Source organism: Bombus terrestris, chromosome 9, assembly GCF_910591885.1.
Source record: "Bombus terrestris chromosome 9, iyBomTerr1.2, whole genome shotgun sequence".
NCBI lineage: Eukaryota > Metazoa > Arthropoda > Insecta > Hymenoptera > Apidae > Bombus > Bombus terrestris.
The window spans coordinates 549,866-567,948 of NC_063277.1; the positions used below are offsets into that span (position 1 = coordinate 549,866).

At 37.5% G+C, this 18,083-nt stretch overlaps 1 protein-coding gene across 17 annotated transcripts in view; it reads right to left on the reverse strand.

Annotated features, from left to right (window-relative positions):
• LOC100644765 (CUGBP Elav-like family member 2) overlaps positions 1-18,083 on the reverse strand; it is a 552,950-nt gene that overhangs the window by 62,617 nt on the left and 472,250 nt on the right. For all 17 annotated transcript variants that reach the window (XM_048408798.1, XM_048408808.1, XM_048408801.1 and 14 more), the window contains one exon: positions 3,480-3,528. In XM_048408798.1, coding sequence (XP_048264755.1) covers positions 3,480-3,528 — 49 coding nt within the window. The remainder of the gene's footprint in view (positions 1-3,479; positions 3,529-18,083) is intronic.

An 18,083-nucleotide genomic window follows, 5' to 3' on the forward strand; every position in this document is an offset into this window, starting at 1 on the left:
TGCTGTACGAATATTATTATATCGTTTCATTACGCAAACATTTTGTTATCTAAACAGTTTTTTCTCCCGATAAGTTCAGATAACAGAGGTACTTACCAGTAATATTAAAAGATAAATGTAATATTAATACGATAAATACACTCCGAAATAAGCAAATGCCATTAACATATCAACTTTTTGCAGTATACTAGTATTTTTGATTGCAACAATACTATGCTAACATCGACGAAAATGTTGGCACGAATGAGATGAAACCGTGTTTCGGCGACGCCTGGTGAAACAAGTTATATTAGGCACATTTCCATAATACTTAATCTCCGTGAGTTGTGAGTAATGCAATCCTTGACGTTGCACAGGAATGACGTAATTACGATTACCTCCGTGAAACGAGTCCGACTGCAATTTACGTCAGTACTTCTCTCCTTTGTTTCAATAGACGAGATGCTTTTCGAGCGTGTTTCATTTCGTGAAGGCAATTGCGATAGGTTCTGTTAGTTAATAATTAATCATTCAAGTTGTGGATGCAAGTAGAGCTTACGATTTGCCTGACAACCGTTTCTCTCACATTCGTTAACGAAAATTTGCAAATTTTAATTCGATCTAATATCGCTATTCTTTGTTTTCTATATTCTAATTATTATAGAAGTTGCGTTTGTGTTGAATTTCTCTCTCGTACCCGATTCGGTATCATACGCATATCGTAAAACCACGCGCTTTTATGAAACTACTTAAATCTGAACTGCACGCAGTGAAAGCGTTGAGCGGATTTTAATAATCCTCTTAATACACCCAATGTATATTCTCAAATTAGTTATTGCTTATATATCTCATTAAATTTAATATAATTCGCAATTCTCATAATGCTCCATATGCCCAAACAAACAAATTTTTCCACCCAAGGAACTAACTATGACATATAATTAGAAAATTCCAAAAACAGAGAACGACAAATCACTGCAACACTTTTATGTCCTCAGCAACGAAATCTCACTAAATGCTCCGACCAAAACTAAGAAGAATTGCAACAGCTTCGCAAAAAAAATTAGTTTCTGTGTTTTACCGAAAACAAAGATATTTAGCAGTTTTAATAATTGTTTAAAATAGATTTCACGTTGTTCGTTATATATACATATTACGCAATTGTTGTGAGTGCCATTTGCAATTATATCACAGAAGTTTTTTTCACGAAAATATAACTGAATTTCTCAAAGAAGGTCGACTCTGAAGATTCAGCAGAATTTCAAAAAATTTTACGCAAAATCGACAAAATGGGGTACATGAGGAGATGACGTAACCTACGCGGAACGATCTTGAGAATGGATGGAACGTGGATGAAGCGTAACACGTGACCGAGTGTGTCGTTACTTACGGGAGACACAGTGTCAGCCAAAATAAACAGAATGTCACGGGTATAAATAAAGCTTTCACTCTCATCGTGCACTTCTTCGCAAGCTTCTCTTTCTTCTTTTTCCTTCTTTTTATCTTTCGTGTCTCTTTTTTGTCGATTTGACGTAGTTAGACGTATCAGAGGTCGCTTGTTGATCAACGTGCTTCCTGTCGGAACAACCTTAAAAAATCGTGTGTGCCATTAACGTGAATAATTATAGTTGCAGCGACAATTTGGTGGATTTTTCTCAAAGTAATTCCTTGTCATAGACATAAAAGTCATAAAACACTTAAAATTATGATTGCTTGAAAATTTTCCTTTCCGATTACTATCTCCAATTTTAGGACCCTTTTGTAGTTTCCACTTTTCATTCGTTCGTGAGAATTTGATTGCATGTTTTACATGCATGCTGACAATAATTGGATCTCGAAATTTTACATGCAATCTGCATTTACGAGAGGACCATGGTACCTTCTGCCAAGAAAAATCAAGCTGCATTATCGCGTATGACTGTATACATTTACATTTAGCGAAATATGCCTTTCGCTTAACGGCAGAATGTTATTTAAAATGTTAATTAAGATCAATTTAATAAAGGGAAATATATCGTGTAAATTCTTTAGAAAAAAACTACATTTAATTTTCTGAAATCATCTTTTAACACTTTTGACGGACGTTTGATTCCTGTACACTCTACGTGGTTGGATTGGCGCATCAATTCTCGTGATTCTCTTCTCGTGATTCCCCGTCACGTGTACCTGTTATAGCCGCGGTTTCTGGTCTGTGTTGTAAAAAGAAAAAGAGACAAAAAAGCATTGAAAAAATGAGCGCAATCCCTGATCCAGCTGGGGTCGCAGCACGTGACGGGTGTCGTTAATATTTCATTAGCATTCGTTTTTCGTCGTCCATCCCGATCTGCCGTGGACAATTTTTATTTTGTGCACCCTGCTCGAACTACGATGGCCAGCTTTTCATTGTATACATTTACGCCACGATTGCTTCGAAAAACTCGTCTACATTTACGGAATTCTTTCATCTCTTATGCTATAGTTAGTGTTAGTGTTAGAAGGTTCTGAGTTATTTAACCTCGCAATATGACATTACGCAATTCTATTGACACTATACTGAGAAATTATATAAGCAACCATGTAAATAAGAAAAAGTAGAAGAAAAAATAGTTGAACAATATGATTTTATTAACATTTTTATGCTATGTTATATTAGCTTCGAATAAGTTTATAGTATATCTATTTCATTTTTTCAAACGATAAACCGTAATTTTTCTTTGTATTCGGAAAGGAACATTTGGTTATAAATGATCTAAAAATTATAATTCTTTCGGAATTTGTGACGATCAAAGTTACGAATCAAATCATTGGATAAATCAAGGCAAGTATAAGATTTGATCATGGGATGGAGTTCTCATCCCTCCTTGTTTTCGGTATTCCGTCTTAGTTTCTCGTTGTCTACGTTACTGCGACGACGGAGAATGTGGTTTCAAAGCTTGTTCATTAAGTAGTAATTAATTGGCTGAATTGAGAGGTTGTGGAGATTGCGTAGTCAAAGAAGATATAATCGAGTCGCGGAGCAACGAATAAGGAAACGACGAGCACTTTTAGGGAAAGGGAGGAAGAAAAGTGTGGTTTGAAGACAATGCTCGAGAAACATCGCGCAGATAATAAACGAGAGGCGGGTCTATTGCGTCTTTCTTACTCGTGTCCTTTACTCTTTTCCCTATTTGCCATCAGACTATCTGAGCTTTGACGATTGTATTGCAAATTCTTATTCTCGAGGCTCCAGCAGTAAGATAAAATATATAACGTTGCTTATATATAAAAATATGAATTGTATATGATGGTTACGTTAGACGGAAGGAGATTTAACCCTTTTTGATCAGACGGTACTGTCATTTATATTAAAATGCAACAAAATACGCTTAGAATCTAAGGTTTGTAAATATTACTTTCTTTCAAGATCTTTGTAGAAGAAAAAAAGCTTACAAAGAAGCTCATATTTAAACAAAGAATAAAATGGAAGAGAATAGCATAGAGTTTGAAGTTTCTTCGAAACGAGATATTGAATTTTTACTCACCGTTTCTGTTTTCGCTGTCCGCAGGTTTCATCTGGATCGGATGGCGCATCTGCAAGAAAATAGAGAAAACGATTCGATTATTTATGCACGAATTCGTAATGTCTTCGCACGTAACACGAATAGAAATGTTTAACTTCGCGTAGCAACAATAGTTTATTATTAAAATAAGATATAGAGAGATCGTGCTAGTCTCATTCTCAAGATAAGCATGTGCAGATCTTCAGTTACGAAACAATTTGTTTTACTGGTTATTAACTTTTGGAAGAAACTTTTGGAGTTTTATTTGCTATACTTTGTACATCTTCTGGACGCAAACGATCGTCGATGGAAATGGAATTTTGTTATTTTCATCAGTTTACGATAAACGATATCGATCATTCGTAATTATAATGAAGTAAAATTTCGTGGATTTAGCTAGCAAAGATAAAAACACAGACAAACATAAAATTTCGATTCAAATAAATTATGCTTCTTGCCATCCATTTGCGAACATTACTGACTTAATTTGTATAATATTAGTTATTATACATATAATCTAAGACATCTAATCTGCTGGTACAAAAAAGTTGCAGAAAGCTGCAAACAAAAGAGTAGTAATAATAAACTATTCCAGCAATCCGATATTTAATCAACCCGCCGTTTTCATAAATTTCCTAGCCTGGGAAGCCGCTTATTATTAAAAACAAGTCCATTTTCCGTGCATGAACAACAAAACGAGCGACGGACAATAATTTGCACGCAATAGCATGCATTCTTTCGAGGACAAACGCGGGTTCCCTATCGAGAACAGGGGCGCGGGTTGGGTGTCGTTGTTTCGTATCGATTTGCTTTTGTAAAATTCCTGAGGCTCGCACACGGCCAAGTCTCCTGCGGTGCACGCAGACAAAGGGAATGCACGCGGAAAATTAAATTTCCGTTTCGAACCTGCGCGCTCCTGGCTCTCCACGTTGCTTCTTCCGATTTTCCTTCTTTTTTTCTTTGTCGCTTTTCTTTCTATCTTGTGTACTACAATCAAAGCCTCATGAACACGACTCACGCAGAACTCTAATATTCAGCAGAGACGCGATCAGAAACGTAGATTCAGGGTGAAGAATTTTGATTTTTCTCCAGCACGTTTCGTTTACATAATTTCCAAACGTCATTACAATCTCTACTATATTTTTACATTTTTAATTTTAACAAAAGAGGAATAAGATTCCACTTAAGCCATTTTTCTCAAAAATACAATCTCACATGAAAAGATTTCTATCGCCAAACGATACAAAATGTTATTCCATTTCTGTCTCTGGCTACCGTGCAAATTGTACCGAAAATTTAATTCGTAACGATATATAGTAAAGTTAGATTAATCGATATTATATTCCAGGTTTGAAGCTGGTAATGTCAAATTAATGAAACTTTGGTGAACTCCTCTTTCGATTCTACGAGTATAAAACAATAAGTGAGCACTTTTGCATGAACAATGAGATTTTCCTATATTTAAACTGCTTTTAGCCGATTACAATATCCTCTGAAAGTAATACTCGTTAAATTATTGAATCTACTTAATGTACTAAAGGAGCTGAAAATATAGTTGTCTTTGCAACATGACTTTCAGTCGTATTACCGCTAGAGTTATCTGCACAGTAACAGTTATTATTACCATCGGGAAGAAGTGACATGTATGGTATTATACATGATTATATATAATTATATAAATAAAGTATTAAATATTTGAGTAATAATCAATTTCTTGAAAAAGTCGTTCTTACGGATCATCATCCTTCGATTTTTTCGTCGAAACATATCAAAACTTGTTTTCTTCCCTTTACAACATCTTTCTGCTCTCTAATATCGTATGATTAATCACAGTATGAAAAACGCTATCTTGAAATTACTCCGGTCGAACGAGCGTTCAAAGTATTAAAATAAAAACGGAGAAAAAATTTTCATCCGGACGGACGATAACATTTTATTGATCATGCGGCTCTTTATACATTTCAATATATCCTCTATGAAGTTCGTTCGTTTCATCTGGCCGTATTTCCGGGACTCTATACTTTGAGGCAAAAGAGATAAGAGAAAGAGAGACGGACAGAAAGATATTTAATACGACGTGAAAAGAATAAAACACCGTATCTGTATCGTTCCAGATTGAATACTCGTTAACGATAATTAAAAGTTGAACACGGCCAGTGAAAAGAGGAGGTCGATGCTTCAATACGAAGTGGAGGCGTAAGTTAATCCACCGGGCAGCAATATCGAGCAGAGTTGATAATGAGAGAGGATCCTCCATTGACGTACGATGTTGTCGATCATTACACTTGTCTAGAGATATCTATCCATGATCCCGTCCTAACTAGCCAGCTTGATGATAATGCTAAAGCACATGCTTCATTTCCCATTTATTCACGAAAATGGATTAGATACCAACTGTAGCGATTGCTACAGTTTTTATTCTGTTTAAGGACATGCAGTTTAGAAAAGGACCGCAGTAGAACCGCAGTTTCAACCGTTCGCGGAGAGACGCGATCGCGAGATAGCGCGTCAACGAGAGTCGTAAATTCTCGTTACGATTAAACAATCGACGCCACGAATTGATTGATCCCCTATTTCTATTATGAGAATAGAGGTGGTTGGAACGAGTGCATACGAGAAACTACACTTGATTCGCTAACAAAAAGAGTTTAATAACAAGCAAAGAATCAACAATCTCAGTCAACAATCAAACGATTAACAATTGAGAATAAAAGATAACAATCGAGGTTTTGTGAACGTGTTTGCTTATTACGAGACCTTTCGTACTACGCAGCTTGAGATAGACTGACTGACTCTTTTGTTCGAAACCACGGATTCTTTCCTTTGTTGCTCTTCGATATCCCTACTAAACACGCGTTTATTAGATGCACCGCGGCGGTCGCCGCGTATGCGTTCTTCCGAGAATTCGGCGAAAGAAACGTAGGGATATCGATGGTACATTGGGCATGTCGGTATTGCGCTTTGACGGCATAGCTCTTTGTACCGCGAAGCCGTTGGAAAGTTCCATGGTCGATGCCGATACAAATTAAAGTCTCTTTGAACAACTTGACCAGAAAGATGATTGGTAAAACGTAACAGAGATTATATAACTAATTCGTGAGTAGTGCTACTTATACGAGGATAAATTTTAACCTTTAATGGCAGGATCGGTGATTTCTTTAATTGGAAAATAGAGAGAGAGAGAGAGAGAGAGAGAAATGACAATTTCCATTATCCGACGAGTACTTTAGAATATCGAATAAAATATATGTAAAATAGTTAAATCCAGTTTTTCAATTATAAAATAGAAAATAATATTGCTCTTCCCAGCTTTTGTAATACTCTATGAATAGCGAATGGTATTGTATAATAATGGTAGAATGGTATAACGATTACACGTGTTGCTTGGATAGCTGCCTGATAGCTTGAATTCAGCCTACCCTCTAAATCACCGGTCTGATCCCTCGCTACATGGAAATCCGTTGCGTTAATATACCCACGGTAAATTAATCACAAACTGGTGCCACTGTCCGTGTACCATAAGTCTCGCGAATTTATTTAGCGTGCGATGCGTCGTGGCCTCCTAGAGATTTTCGACGACATTGTTACACTGGTGGAGGCAATTGTTGAAATTTTACTATTTTACAGCACCGCTGCATTATGCCCGCTTTTAATAATAGATGCCCTCTGTTGTTGGGCGCGTTTTCATTTCGCTTACACCGTTTCATTGTCATCGCGAATATTTGTTTTGAATTGACTCGTTTTAGAGATGAAACGCAGTGCATCTCATTTTTCGCAATATCTTTAGATTATTTTTGCTTGCAGGGAAAGGAATAGCGCGGAAATACAATTTGAAGCATGTAAAATTTCAAACACGACCATCGATAAGAATCGATTAATCAAAGTTGTTCGCGAGAAATCGGTTCGTTTCAATGTGCAGGAAGATGCCCTTAGAAAACTACAATATTCCGCGGCAAAAGTTCAAGATATTCTATTTGCGAATCTTCTCGATCTTCCAGACACGAAGGAATTTCTCGTATCGCGGTGCGAGTGCCACGAGTATGAAATTCATATCTATGCTAAGCGCGACCCTAGCGTTTGGCTTTAGTGGTTTCTGCATCGTACCTTTATATTGCGCCCGATTCCATGATTTTGTACACACTCTGCTCGCCTCCGAGTCGAACCTCTGTGATATCGATTCGTCGAAAAATAAACTTACCTAGATATTTCGACTTTTCGATTCACAGCTAGCTTTTCGCCATATTTTCATCTGCCCTTCGATATTTTGTTCGTACGTATTATAGCTGTAAATTAGGTAGATATTTGTTTTGTTTAAGCGAGATCCAACGATATCACTGGATAATTAACAAAATAGGAAGTTATCTTTAACATTTTTAATTCGCCTAATAAACGATTAACTTTAGTTACAACAAATAAATTATCTTTGAACTTTCTTTGCCCTCCAAAAGAGACAAATTACAGCCGAACCTCTCGATTCGATGTATAAAACTAAGTAAATAGTCGAAACGCAAGATAATAACATCTTTCCTTCGACTCGTGTAACTTCCTTAAGCATTCGATGAGATCAACAGGTTCCACTTCGTACGAAGCGAATCAACTCTCCAGCGAGTAGCAGAGGCACCGCAACATCCGGTCACCGGTAGTTTCCTTAATCCTCAATCTCGTTTCGTTGGTAACACCATACGAAGGTGTCTCGAAATTCATTTGAACCCTGTCTAATTTCGTTCTCTTGGCTGCAATTTCCAGTACACGCAGCCCAAGCATCGTAATTCCAGTGACCTTCCGGACAAAGCATCCTCTTCCTGAATCGTCAACCAGCCGCCGACTCCGACCCTGCTCCCATTCGTTTCCGTCGATCTCACGGCCACGAAACAGAAACAGACGTGGGTAGCAGAGACGTGGATAGCGCAGCGCAATTCGATTTAAAGTTACACCCGCTGCTTACGTATTCTCGTTTTCCGCTCGTTTCCGCGGCTTCTTTATCCTCCTTAGCCGCTCGCGTCCGGACTGCTAAAGCAGCAATTCCGCTTCCTCGCGTCCTGCGCGGCTCGTGACTTTTAATCTCGACCCCATTTCGAATGGCTGCGAGAGGGTAATTTTTATAATCTTCAAGGGAAAGAGGAGGAACGGGCGCGTGACAGAGAGATAAAAAAACAGCGAATTTAAAGTTGCACTACTGCTGGGCTTGGTGGTCGCTTTAAATAGACACGAGACGCCAGATATTCTTCTCTTCGCCTTTCTTCGTTTTTTTTTTTTATTCTTTTCTTCGCATTTTTTTTCTTTCATCTTCTTGATTTCTTCCTTTTTTCTTCCAACTCGCGTTCTCGTAGAACTCTTCAATTTCCCCAGTCACCCCCAATGGCGGCGAGTACGCCCTCCGGGCCGTGCAACTACAAAAGTGCTACTTCTCACTTTCACCGTCTGCTGACTCCGACTCCGCGACTTTTAATCTCCGCCACCCGCGCCTTTCGTCCACGGGATATACGTACTTTTATGATATTCCAGCGGGCAAGTCGGGGAAAAGGCGCGAATAAAGGGAACGGATAAAGGACGACTTGGACCATGGGTGGAGGATGGGGACGGGATTTAAAAGTTACGTCGACGACGATGGCAATACCGGACGAGGACCACTAGCTTGCAGGAATGCGACGTCATACCTTGCTACGTCGAGAACGAGGGAAAGCCAATGTGAGTTGGAGGGGATTGAAATTGATGGATCAAGTTCCAGGGAATTCGTTTTCATCGAGCTGTTGATATTTATGTATTTATAGGAAATTTAAATGTACAAAAGGTACAGCATGTATATAACGTGCGAAAATATCCAAATATTCAGAAGAAAGTTATACTTAGTATATTATATTAAAAAAGACCGTCATTTAGCATAGCCGCGTAACTCGATGTTAGGAACTTACGAAAGAATACTGGGAGAATATTGCCAGACTGCAAGCAAAAAGATTTAATTTACTTATTCAACATTTAAATTATTATAAGAGCCATTATCTTATAACTTTTCCCGACTTTCCACATCTGGACATAGAGAGGCGAGATAAATTTAATTAGCGCGGAGATTAAAACGACAATTAGCATGCGAACGCAAAGTTTAAGCCGTGAATTTTTTGGATTTAAGGAAAATTTCCCGGTGGAGGTTGTTCCGATGTGAATTTAAAGGGTTTTTAAATCGAAATTATTCCTTGTCCAAAGTAAAGCTTTCTATGCAACGGCTAGAATAAACACTTTTCCCGTTGAACGTATCTCTACGAAATGTTTTAACTGCAGAGTATTAGCATGAAATATAATGATAAGACAACCAAGAACCTGTTCCTCACATTTTATTAATTAAGGACGGAAGGAAGAAATCAAATCTCAACTAAATCGACACGGATCGAATTTTGAAAAGTCAAATAATTTCCGTTTTAGTTTATTTTTTATCATTAGAACGCAACAATGGAAACAGAGATTCATTCCGGAAGTATTAGTCTTGGGCGACGTAAAACGACAATTCGGTGCGACGTGGCGGCGTACGGATGTCATATTCTATCGGGCCCTTCATTGAGAATGCCGGTTCCGACGTTTCGTATCGTTCGATTCGCGTGGATGCACGTGACGCCCGTATTCCTCTAACCACTACCTGGTATGCAGATTTTTCACGATACTTCGATGACGACGTTCGTCCCGCGATGGCAAAGAAGAGAAGAAAAGCAACAACGAAACAGAAAGAAAGGGAGGAGAAAAGGAAGGGCGGAATCAATCCCCTCTTCCGCTTTTTTCATCGCGTCGACGTGGCGGAACGCGAAACGAATTTATAACTAGCGATACGCGACGATCGTGACAGAGCCCTTGAGCCGAATTCGTCAATTTTAATATTCGCCCCTTCGACCACCTTCGTCGCGCACCCCTGTTTCGGGCGCCCTCGATGCCTCGCGGCTTGCACCCTCGATCCATCGAGCCTCGACCACCGTCACGATCCTTTTTAGGATGAAATATAGTAGAATTTATGAGCCGACGCGGTATCCTCGATCTGTGGAGGGCGTCGAGCCTGGCTAGGGGTGAAATGTGAAAGAAGCGCGATAGATATTAAAGAGTTGAATATGTCGAATTAGTTGAAATATTAGTTTTGGTTTTGTAAAGATTTTTTTAGACTTTTCGTAGGGTAAAGTGGTAAGGATGGCGATTTAGGTGATTGTCTGAGTTTCAAGTTCGTTTTATTAGGGTAACGCATACGAGATGTCGATTATTCGAACAAGACTTTAACGGGTTGACGCATCTTCGCGTACATCTTCGAAACATCGTAGTATGTATGAAAAGTTTCTTCGGGAAATTTAAAAGGCAAATACTATGAGAAAACGCTATAATTTTACAATACTTGTTACTAACGTGGTATGATACACGACGTTATGGAGAGTTGTATCGAAGAAGCAAGTTAGCCAGAATAGCAATCGTCTCGACAGGAATTCCAAGGAGCTCACATAAATTTCAATCGCGTAGAACCGATCGCTGTCGTTGTTATCGCGGCCGGAAACGCTCGCAAACATTCACGGTTTCCGGCGAAATCAGTAAACGCGACGACGTTATTCAATTTCCGCGTCGCTCGCGGGCTCCCTTTCGAAAAGGAGTTCTTTTTCAGTTATTGATGTAGGAACGAGTTTTCGAGGGTTTTTGCCGGCTTATCCGCCGTACGATCTCGTCTTCATTTCCGCCATGTCGACGGTCTTCCACCCTCGCGTTCGCGTGCGCGTTCTCGTCTTCGTTGCTTTCCCGTTCGAAACTTTGTACGTTTACGTTTGCGAAATATTCGAGTCCTTTCTTTTCTCTTCTCTTACCTTCTATACGTTCCATTTTCTATGGTATACCGTGAGTACACTTCGTCGATGTTATCGAGCCTCGAGTAACGTAGAGAAGATTTTCATCGTGATACACGAATTGCATGCTTTAATTCTTTTTGGCCGAAAGACTATTATGTGGGTGTGAGGATTAAAAATTAAAGAACAGGATGATTTAAGTCTTGGAGATTTGAATTTTCATAAATTACTTCTATGTTTTAATTAATAGGAAAATATTATTTAAAATGAAAGTCCAATAAGTCATCATTTCTCTTGGCTGAAAATATTTTTCCTAGTAACAAATATTAATTCCAAAGATAATTTTTCATTTTTCCAATTTCGCTATACTTCTTGGACAAGTTTAAAATATGAATAAAACGTATGATAATTTTTTCCTCGTCAAAGAAAGAGCAGGAATGAAGTTTCCCCCTTTATATATACCATCTTTTTCCCTCTTTTCCCCCTTTTTTCTACCAAAATTACTATGCCATACCTTATTGCTTCCCTGTATCGTTTATATCCCTTCGTTACAGAGTAATTAAAATTCAATGGCGTCCGACGCTAAAATGAAGAAAAAACTGCCGCGAAAACACCAATATCTATGCGAATAGTTATGAACTATAATTTCGCGTACAGCGATTGGCGAACACGAGAGATGGCCATTGGGATCGATTTTAATCGAATTCTCTCAAATGTACACGCGCGTTGAAGAGGGAAACGAAACGGTTCCATTGCACCGAAAACGAAATTGTTTGCAAAGTAAACTGTAATCGTTCAATGATCATGAATTTCAGCAATTTCGTTATCGTTTCTAAAAATCTATAATACGATCTAAAGATTAGCGGCGTTTTTTTAACTTTGCTGGTTCTATTTCAAACTATCATATACGCTATTATATCATTTAAAATAGCGTATTTTTCAAAAATTTTGTTTATCATTGTATTTATTTTCTATTTTCATTGCTACGAGATATTATTTATTCGTTCGATAATTACCATTAACGTCCAAATTGATATACAGACTTTAAAAAATATTCGAAAACCACGATCTAATCGAAAACCAATCAAAGAATGGATCAGGATTAAATCGAAATTGTACCATCTTTTGAAAATTCGATTTAAAGACTTAAAAATAGTCAACTATCGTTGACTTTCACCGGGAACAACGACGATAACAATCACGGTTATGAGCAATAATTTAACCGAGCAACTGGCACCGACTGTTAGATGCGATCGGATCGGTTGCAGTCGATTGGCCGGATTTCCCGAAATACCAATGAGGCACTAAAAGTGATTAAATTACTTGGCAAGCCAGCACTCGGTAAACTACGCGTGATTGATAAACGTATGCGCGCTCATCTGACCGAATATGCGTTGCGATCATTTATGCGTGATTGACATCTGTTTATTTCCTATAGATTTAGTCCAGCTTCGCAACCGATCGAACAGTTCGTATCAGGAGCCGATCCATTCTCCGTACTATGTTCGACATCTTTGTTAAACAGACAGAAATAAATTAACTTTCTTCGCTTGAAATGCGAAGACGCAGTTATTCGTATTAATTGGGAACTAGTAATTTTGGCAAACGAATCCTATTGGAACGAAACAGAAAGTAATCTTTCTATAGCCAGTGCTGCAAGCGATACAACGTAACTTGTATTGAATCGTGAGCTTATTAAGGATGACAGTAATTTCGATCATAGCGCCATAAGCAAGGAACACGTAATCTTGGCGATGAAGTAGTTTGGATGAAAAGAGAATTAATTACATTCTAAGTGATACAAATGTATGTGCATACATTGCAATTGAAATTTATTCGATCACGTGATTATACCAGTAATTTTACTTCTTACACAACTTTCTTTACAAAGAGAAATAGATGATGTAATCTTGCTATTATATTCTATTACTGTCTTGCCTATCGATTCAATTTCGCTCTATCTGCCAAAATAATTCTCTTAATCCGAAAAAGAAGACAGAGTTCTATGGAAGGAGAGGCAATCTCAGTTTATAAAGGCAATTATCTTCAATGATCCAGCGGTTCGTTTTAGCGGAAACGGTGGCTCAGTCGTTTCGTGAAAGGACGCGTCCTCGCGATCCATTTCCATTTCGCGCTTCTATTCGACCGGGGGGCGTACGGTTCCTCTAGCGTGGCACATTTCTCAGGGAAATGGGAATCGATTTGAAGAATGCCGTTGCGAAACTACAGTTGGCAACACGCCCTCTGCCTGTTCCTCTCTGAGCCTTCTATCGGGTCATCCCTCTGATGTCCTGCTCTCACAGCCGATCTTCATCTTTCTTCCCTTCTCGTTCGTTTCCGATCCGAGTTCTCTCCACTTCTGTCTAACTATTTCTTCGCGTTTTTCTTTTCATTTTTCTTTCCTTTTGCATTATATCCTACTCATTTGATATTTTCACAATGTAAATGTGCCGTTACTTTTTTCTTTTTATTATTCAAGGAGCTAAAAAGTACAAATTAAACTAACTGCTCAATTTGAAATTAAACAAATAAACAAAATGAGCAGTTTTGGATTTTAGTATTTGATACCATATTTCGTGAATAACAGAAGCAAATAATGTGATTTTCTAAATAATTAAATAAATTCTCCAAACAGTGGTAACCTACATATCCTACGCAGCGTGTAATTATATGAAATAAACGTTCTACATTTATAGGTACCTAAATACGTATGAATATTGCTATTGCATATGTATTTTGTAATTAAAATGAGACTATCATGAATTTATTATTCGTAACATAATACAATGAAGTAAGAATAACAGTAATAAGAATAATAAAAATAATAAAAGTAGAAAAATATCTAACGTAAGTTTTTTTTTCTTTATACATTTATAAAATGTTATTTCAATTATCGTATAATTTGCGTATGTCGTAAAAAAACGTAAGGGAGGATGTTTTATTAAGAATTACTACAACTAAAATAACTTTTCGCAAAGAATAATATAAACATTTAATGCATCGGTTCGTTCATCTTTTGTACAAATATTCCAATTTCCTTCCACTTTATCAAATGTTATCCTTACTATTCTGCTTCGATCACGGTACTTGCTCAGAAATCAAAGTAAAACGTTCTGCAGATATGTATAATACAGGAGCAGAAGTTGCTCTATCGGTGAGAATCTAGAAGCGATATGTGCGGAAATTGAAAGTTTCCTGTGTGGATAGAAGCAAGGGACCGAATGCAGGATAGGCATGGAAAGGATTTGTCTCACAGAGCGTCACGAAAAATCGGTATTTCTTTATTTGGTCGAAAATCGAGTAAAATCGTTTTTCCTACTGGTCGATATGCGACGAAGACGAATGTTATAAGAAATCAGGGATACGTTCCGATGTGCAATATACTCTCGCCGAATTGGATCGTGATCGCGTAATCTTTTCGTTATATTTGTCGTAGTAAAAAAAGGCTTTCGGAAAATACCACTCTTTTTGCTTGTACTATCGTAGATAAAAACAGCTAACATTAAAAATCGAATTATAGGTAGGACAAATTAAAATTTGATCGAAATTATTATTCAAGAACGTAGTAATCTTCGGCAAAATTTAACCAGAAAAATTTGTTAACTTTTTTAGTAACGATATTGAAAAATATTACATTTTGAACAGAATCCCCAAAAAAGCAGTTTATTGCTTGTGAATATTATAAATCGAACACAGTGATACAAACGTTATTTAACTTTCACTCGCAAGGAATTTATATGATATATATCGGTAAAATTATGCATATTTATCAAACAATCTTAGCTATACAAAATATTTTAAACGATATACGAGTGAAAAGATAGAGCCACGATTTTCATAATATTGTTTGGTACATGTATGTAGCTGTCAGCGCACTATCCAAATCACTTTTCACTCTTTTGCCTTGTAGTCCATTTTATTGTTCTCTATTTTCTCGTACTACTTCGATATAAGTCAATCATACTTTTCTATACATTAGCGTGTTTCAATATTCGTGTTATTTTCGAAAGCATTACGCACGAAAGATGCAGGAATTAATAAAATCTTTGTGAATAGTAAATAAAGTTGTGAATAGTACTTAAAGGCTATAACTTTTCGCGAATATTCACGTAAATTTATTATTCCACTCCGCTCGCTGTTGTTTCAAATTCTTCCATTTCGCTTATTTATTATTTCTAGTCTTTATTTGGAAGATTTAATAGAAATCACGTACATGTGTTTTCCACGATATAAAACCATACGTTCCCTCCTATTCGGTGTTGTTGTCAGGTCTTTCATTCAGTTCTTTGTTGGTAAATGTTTTTTCGCGGGAAAAAATTTATCCGAGAAATTCCACTGTCTTCGTCATGCTTTCAGATTGCCGGACGTAGAACGTGGAGTTAATGGCGTTGCCCTCTTCAGTTTATGAAAAGAAATCTCTTGCAGACCAGAGCAATTCGGGGACGTGGAAGTAAAGTATGAACGCTTTGTTGTGAAAAGATCCCTCGGCTAGTAACCCGTATTTCAGGAATTTCAGTCTCCGAAATGAAAATTGGATTGCTATTTAGACAAACACGAGACTTTACGAGGATCCCGGACATATGATCGATGAGACTTCAAGTAGTCGCTATATTCGTAAGTTGGATCAAATCGAACAAACTTCGGAAAGAAGTTTTTATTTCTCTTTTTATTTTCCGCGATAAGTCTCGTCACGTACTACGAAAGCCTTTAGAACAGCAAAGCATATGGCAAGAATAGCAGACCGTCACTCGTTGTTCACGACGACGACGACGACGACGACGGCGCGGCGCGCGACTGGAAAAGTCATTTTACTCGGTAATTAGTTGGCCAGGTCGCGACAAATTGAAAAAGTTAGTGAGAAATGGAACGCAATTTAATCCGCGGCCATCGCTGCCGGTTGCGGCCTCCTGCAGCCGCAATAATCAAGACTAGCAAATCGAATACCTCTTCTGCTTGCAGTTGCTGCTTTTCCTTGTTTCTTCTATCGGGCGTCGATCGAAACTTCGATGCAACGTTCGTAGGTTTCGTAATATCCGGCAAGTGATTCGTAAGAACGCGTGAAAACTGGAAAACTTGAGCGCGTGTACAGTTTTTGTTCTTATTCATCGTCGTCGTTATTTATAGTGGGCATTCTTACACTAGACAAATGAGCAAAGTTTCCTAAATATTCACAATATCGAATAATACAATTCCAGTCATGGTCTAATATAAATCGTTATATCATAAATCGTTACCCACCAGTATTATTCAATTTAGCAAACATTTACGATAAACATTACGTACGAAAAAAAAATCAGGCGACCGTTCGGGTACACAATGGCGGCTGAGAAATGAAGAGCGTCCTTAAATGGGAAGGTTCTCTCCTCAAAACTGCTGAACTCGCCGTTTCGTTGATCACGTTTTCAACCCCGCGTCTCTACATCTACAGTCATTATCCAGCCGCGGTAACGACAATCATTATTTTTTGTTAGTGCACCGCGTACCGTAATGGCGGGTGAAAGGACGTGAGGGAAGTTTCTTGACGTTAAGGAAGATCATACTATGCATTTAGGGTTTCCTCTCTATCTACGTACATTCTTCGTCTTTTATTAGGCTATATATACAGCATTAGGGTAAATGCACTTCGCTCGCATCGTCATAATTCTTAATTATATACTTTCAATTGTTTGTCTGAAAGGACGTGAAAATGGGTTAGTTGTTATTAAACCTCTGTCGAGTCGTGTGATTTCGAAATACACGTGTATCCAAATTTCATACATTGTACTCGTTTAATCATCGCTAGACCGCGGATGTTATGCATTAATGAAAAATTCATAAGTGTTAAAAAAATGTTCAGAACACATATAATATTAAACGTTAAATTTAATATCAGTGGTCTTTTTGGGCATATTCATATTTAGATGACTCTGAAAAGGAGGTTAATCTGCATGTACAATTTAGAAAAAGGCACGCGTTTTATAAAAAATATTTAAGTTAGGAGAGCCCGGGATTTTTGCCACACGTTTTTAATATACACCTACTCAAAGCAGACCGCTATCATACTCTCAGCGTTAGTATTTTCTATGCAAATAAGATTTGAAGTATGCAGGACACGAGACATAATACGCTTTTATGCTAAAGTGTAGTTATATGTGTTAAAATTCTTGTTTAGCGACACAACGCTTCAGTTTTATTTAAATTTGGTTAGTCGATTGAAAATAATTTTTTAAATTCTCAAACGTTGATAAATTAGAATTCGAAAAGGGGTTAAGATTAAATATGTAGAGTGTACGGCGGAAATTAAGAACAAATAAAAGAACATTTTTGATTTCCACGCGATATCATGTACGTGAAAGATACGAACATAAGTATACAACGCAAAAAGTTTAAACATATATCTCATCGTCTACGAAGCAGAGTACAGAGTATAAACATATTGAAAAGAAAAATTCGATTCTTTGAAAGATTTTCACGTACAAATGTCCTTAAGTCACTGAGAAAAGTTTCGAACTGGAGTTTGTTTGAAATACCCTAGATTTATGCCCATGTGAAAGTTCGAGTAGTTCTCTCCAATCACAATGCCAGACAGTTGTAAGATTTACTTTCTTTTCGATTCTTCATAAAGATGTTCTACGAAGTCAATTTTATTTACATCGATCTAAATCGTTTTATCTATCATATACGATATAAATATGATTCCCAGTTAGTCTCTTTCATATTTTCTCCTTTTCCTGTATTAAGTTTGCTATTATTGTTGGGCAAGATATCGTAAAATGTCGTTCGATAAAATACAGGGTGTTCGGCAACG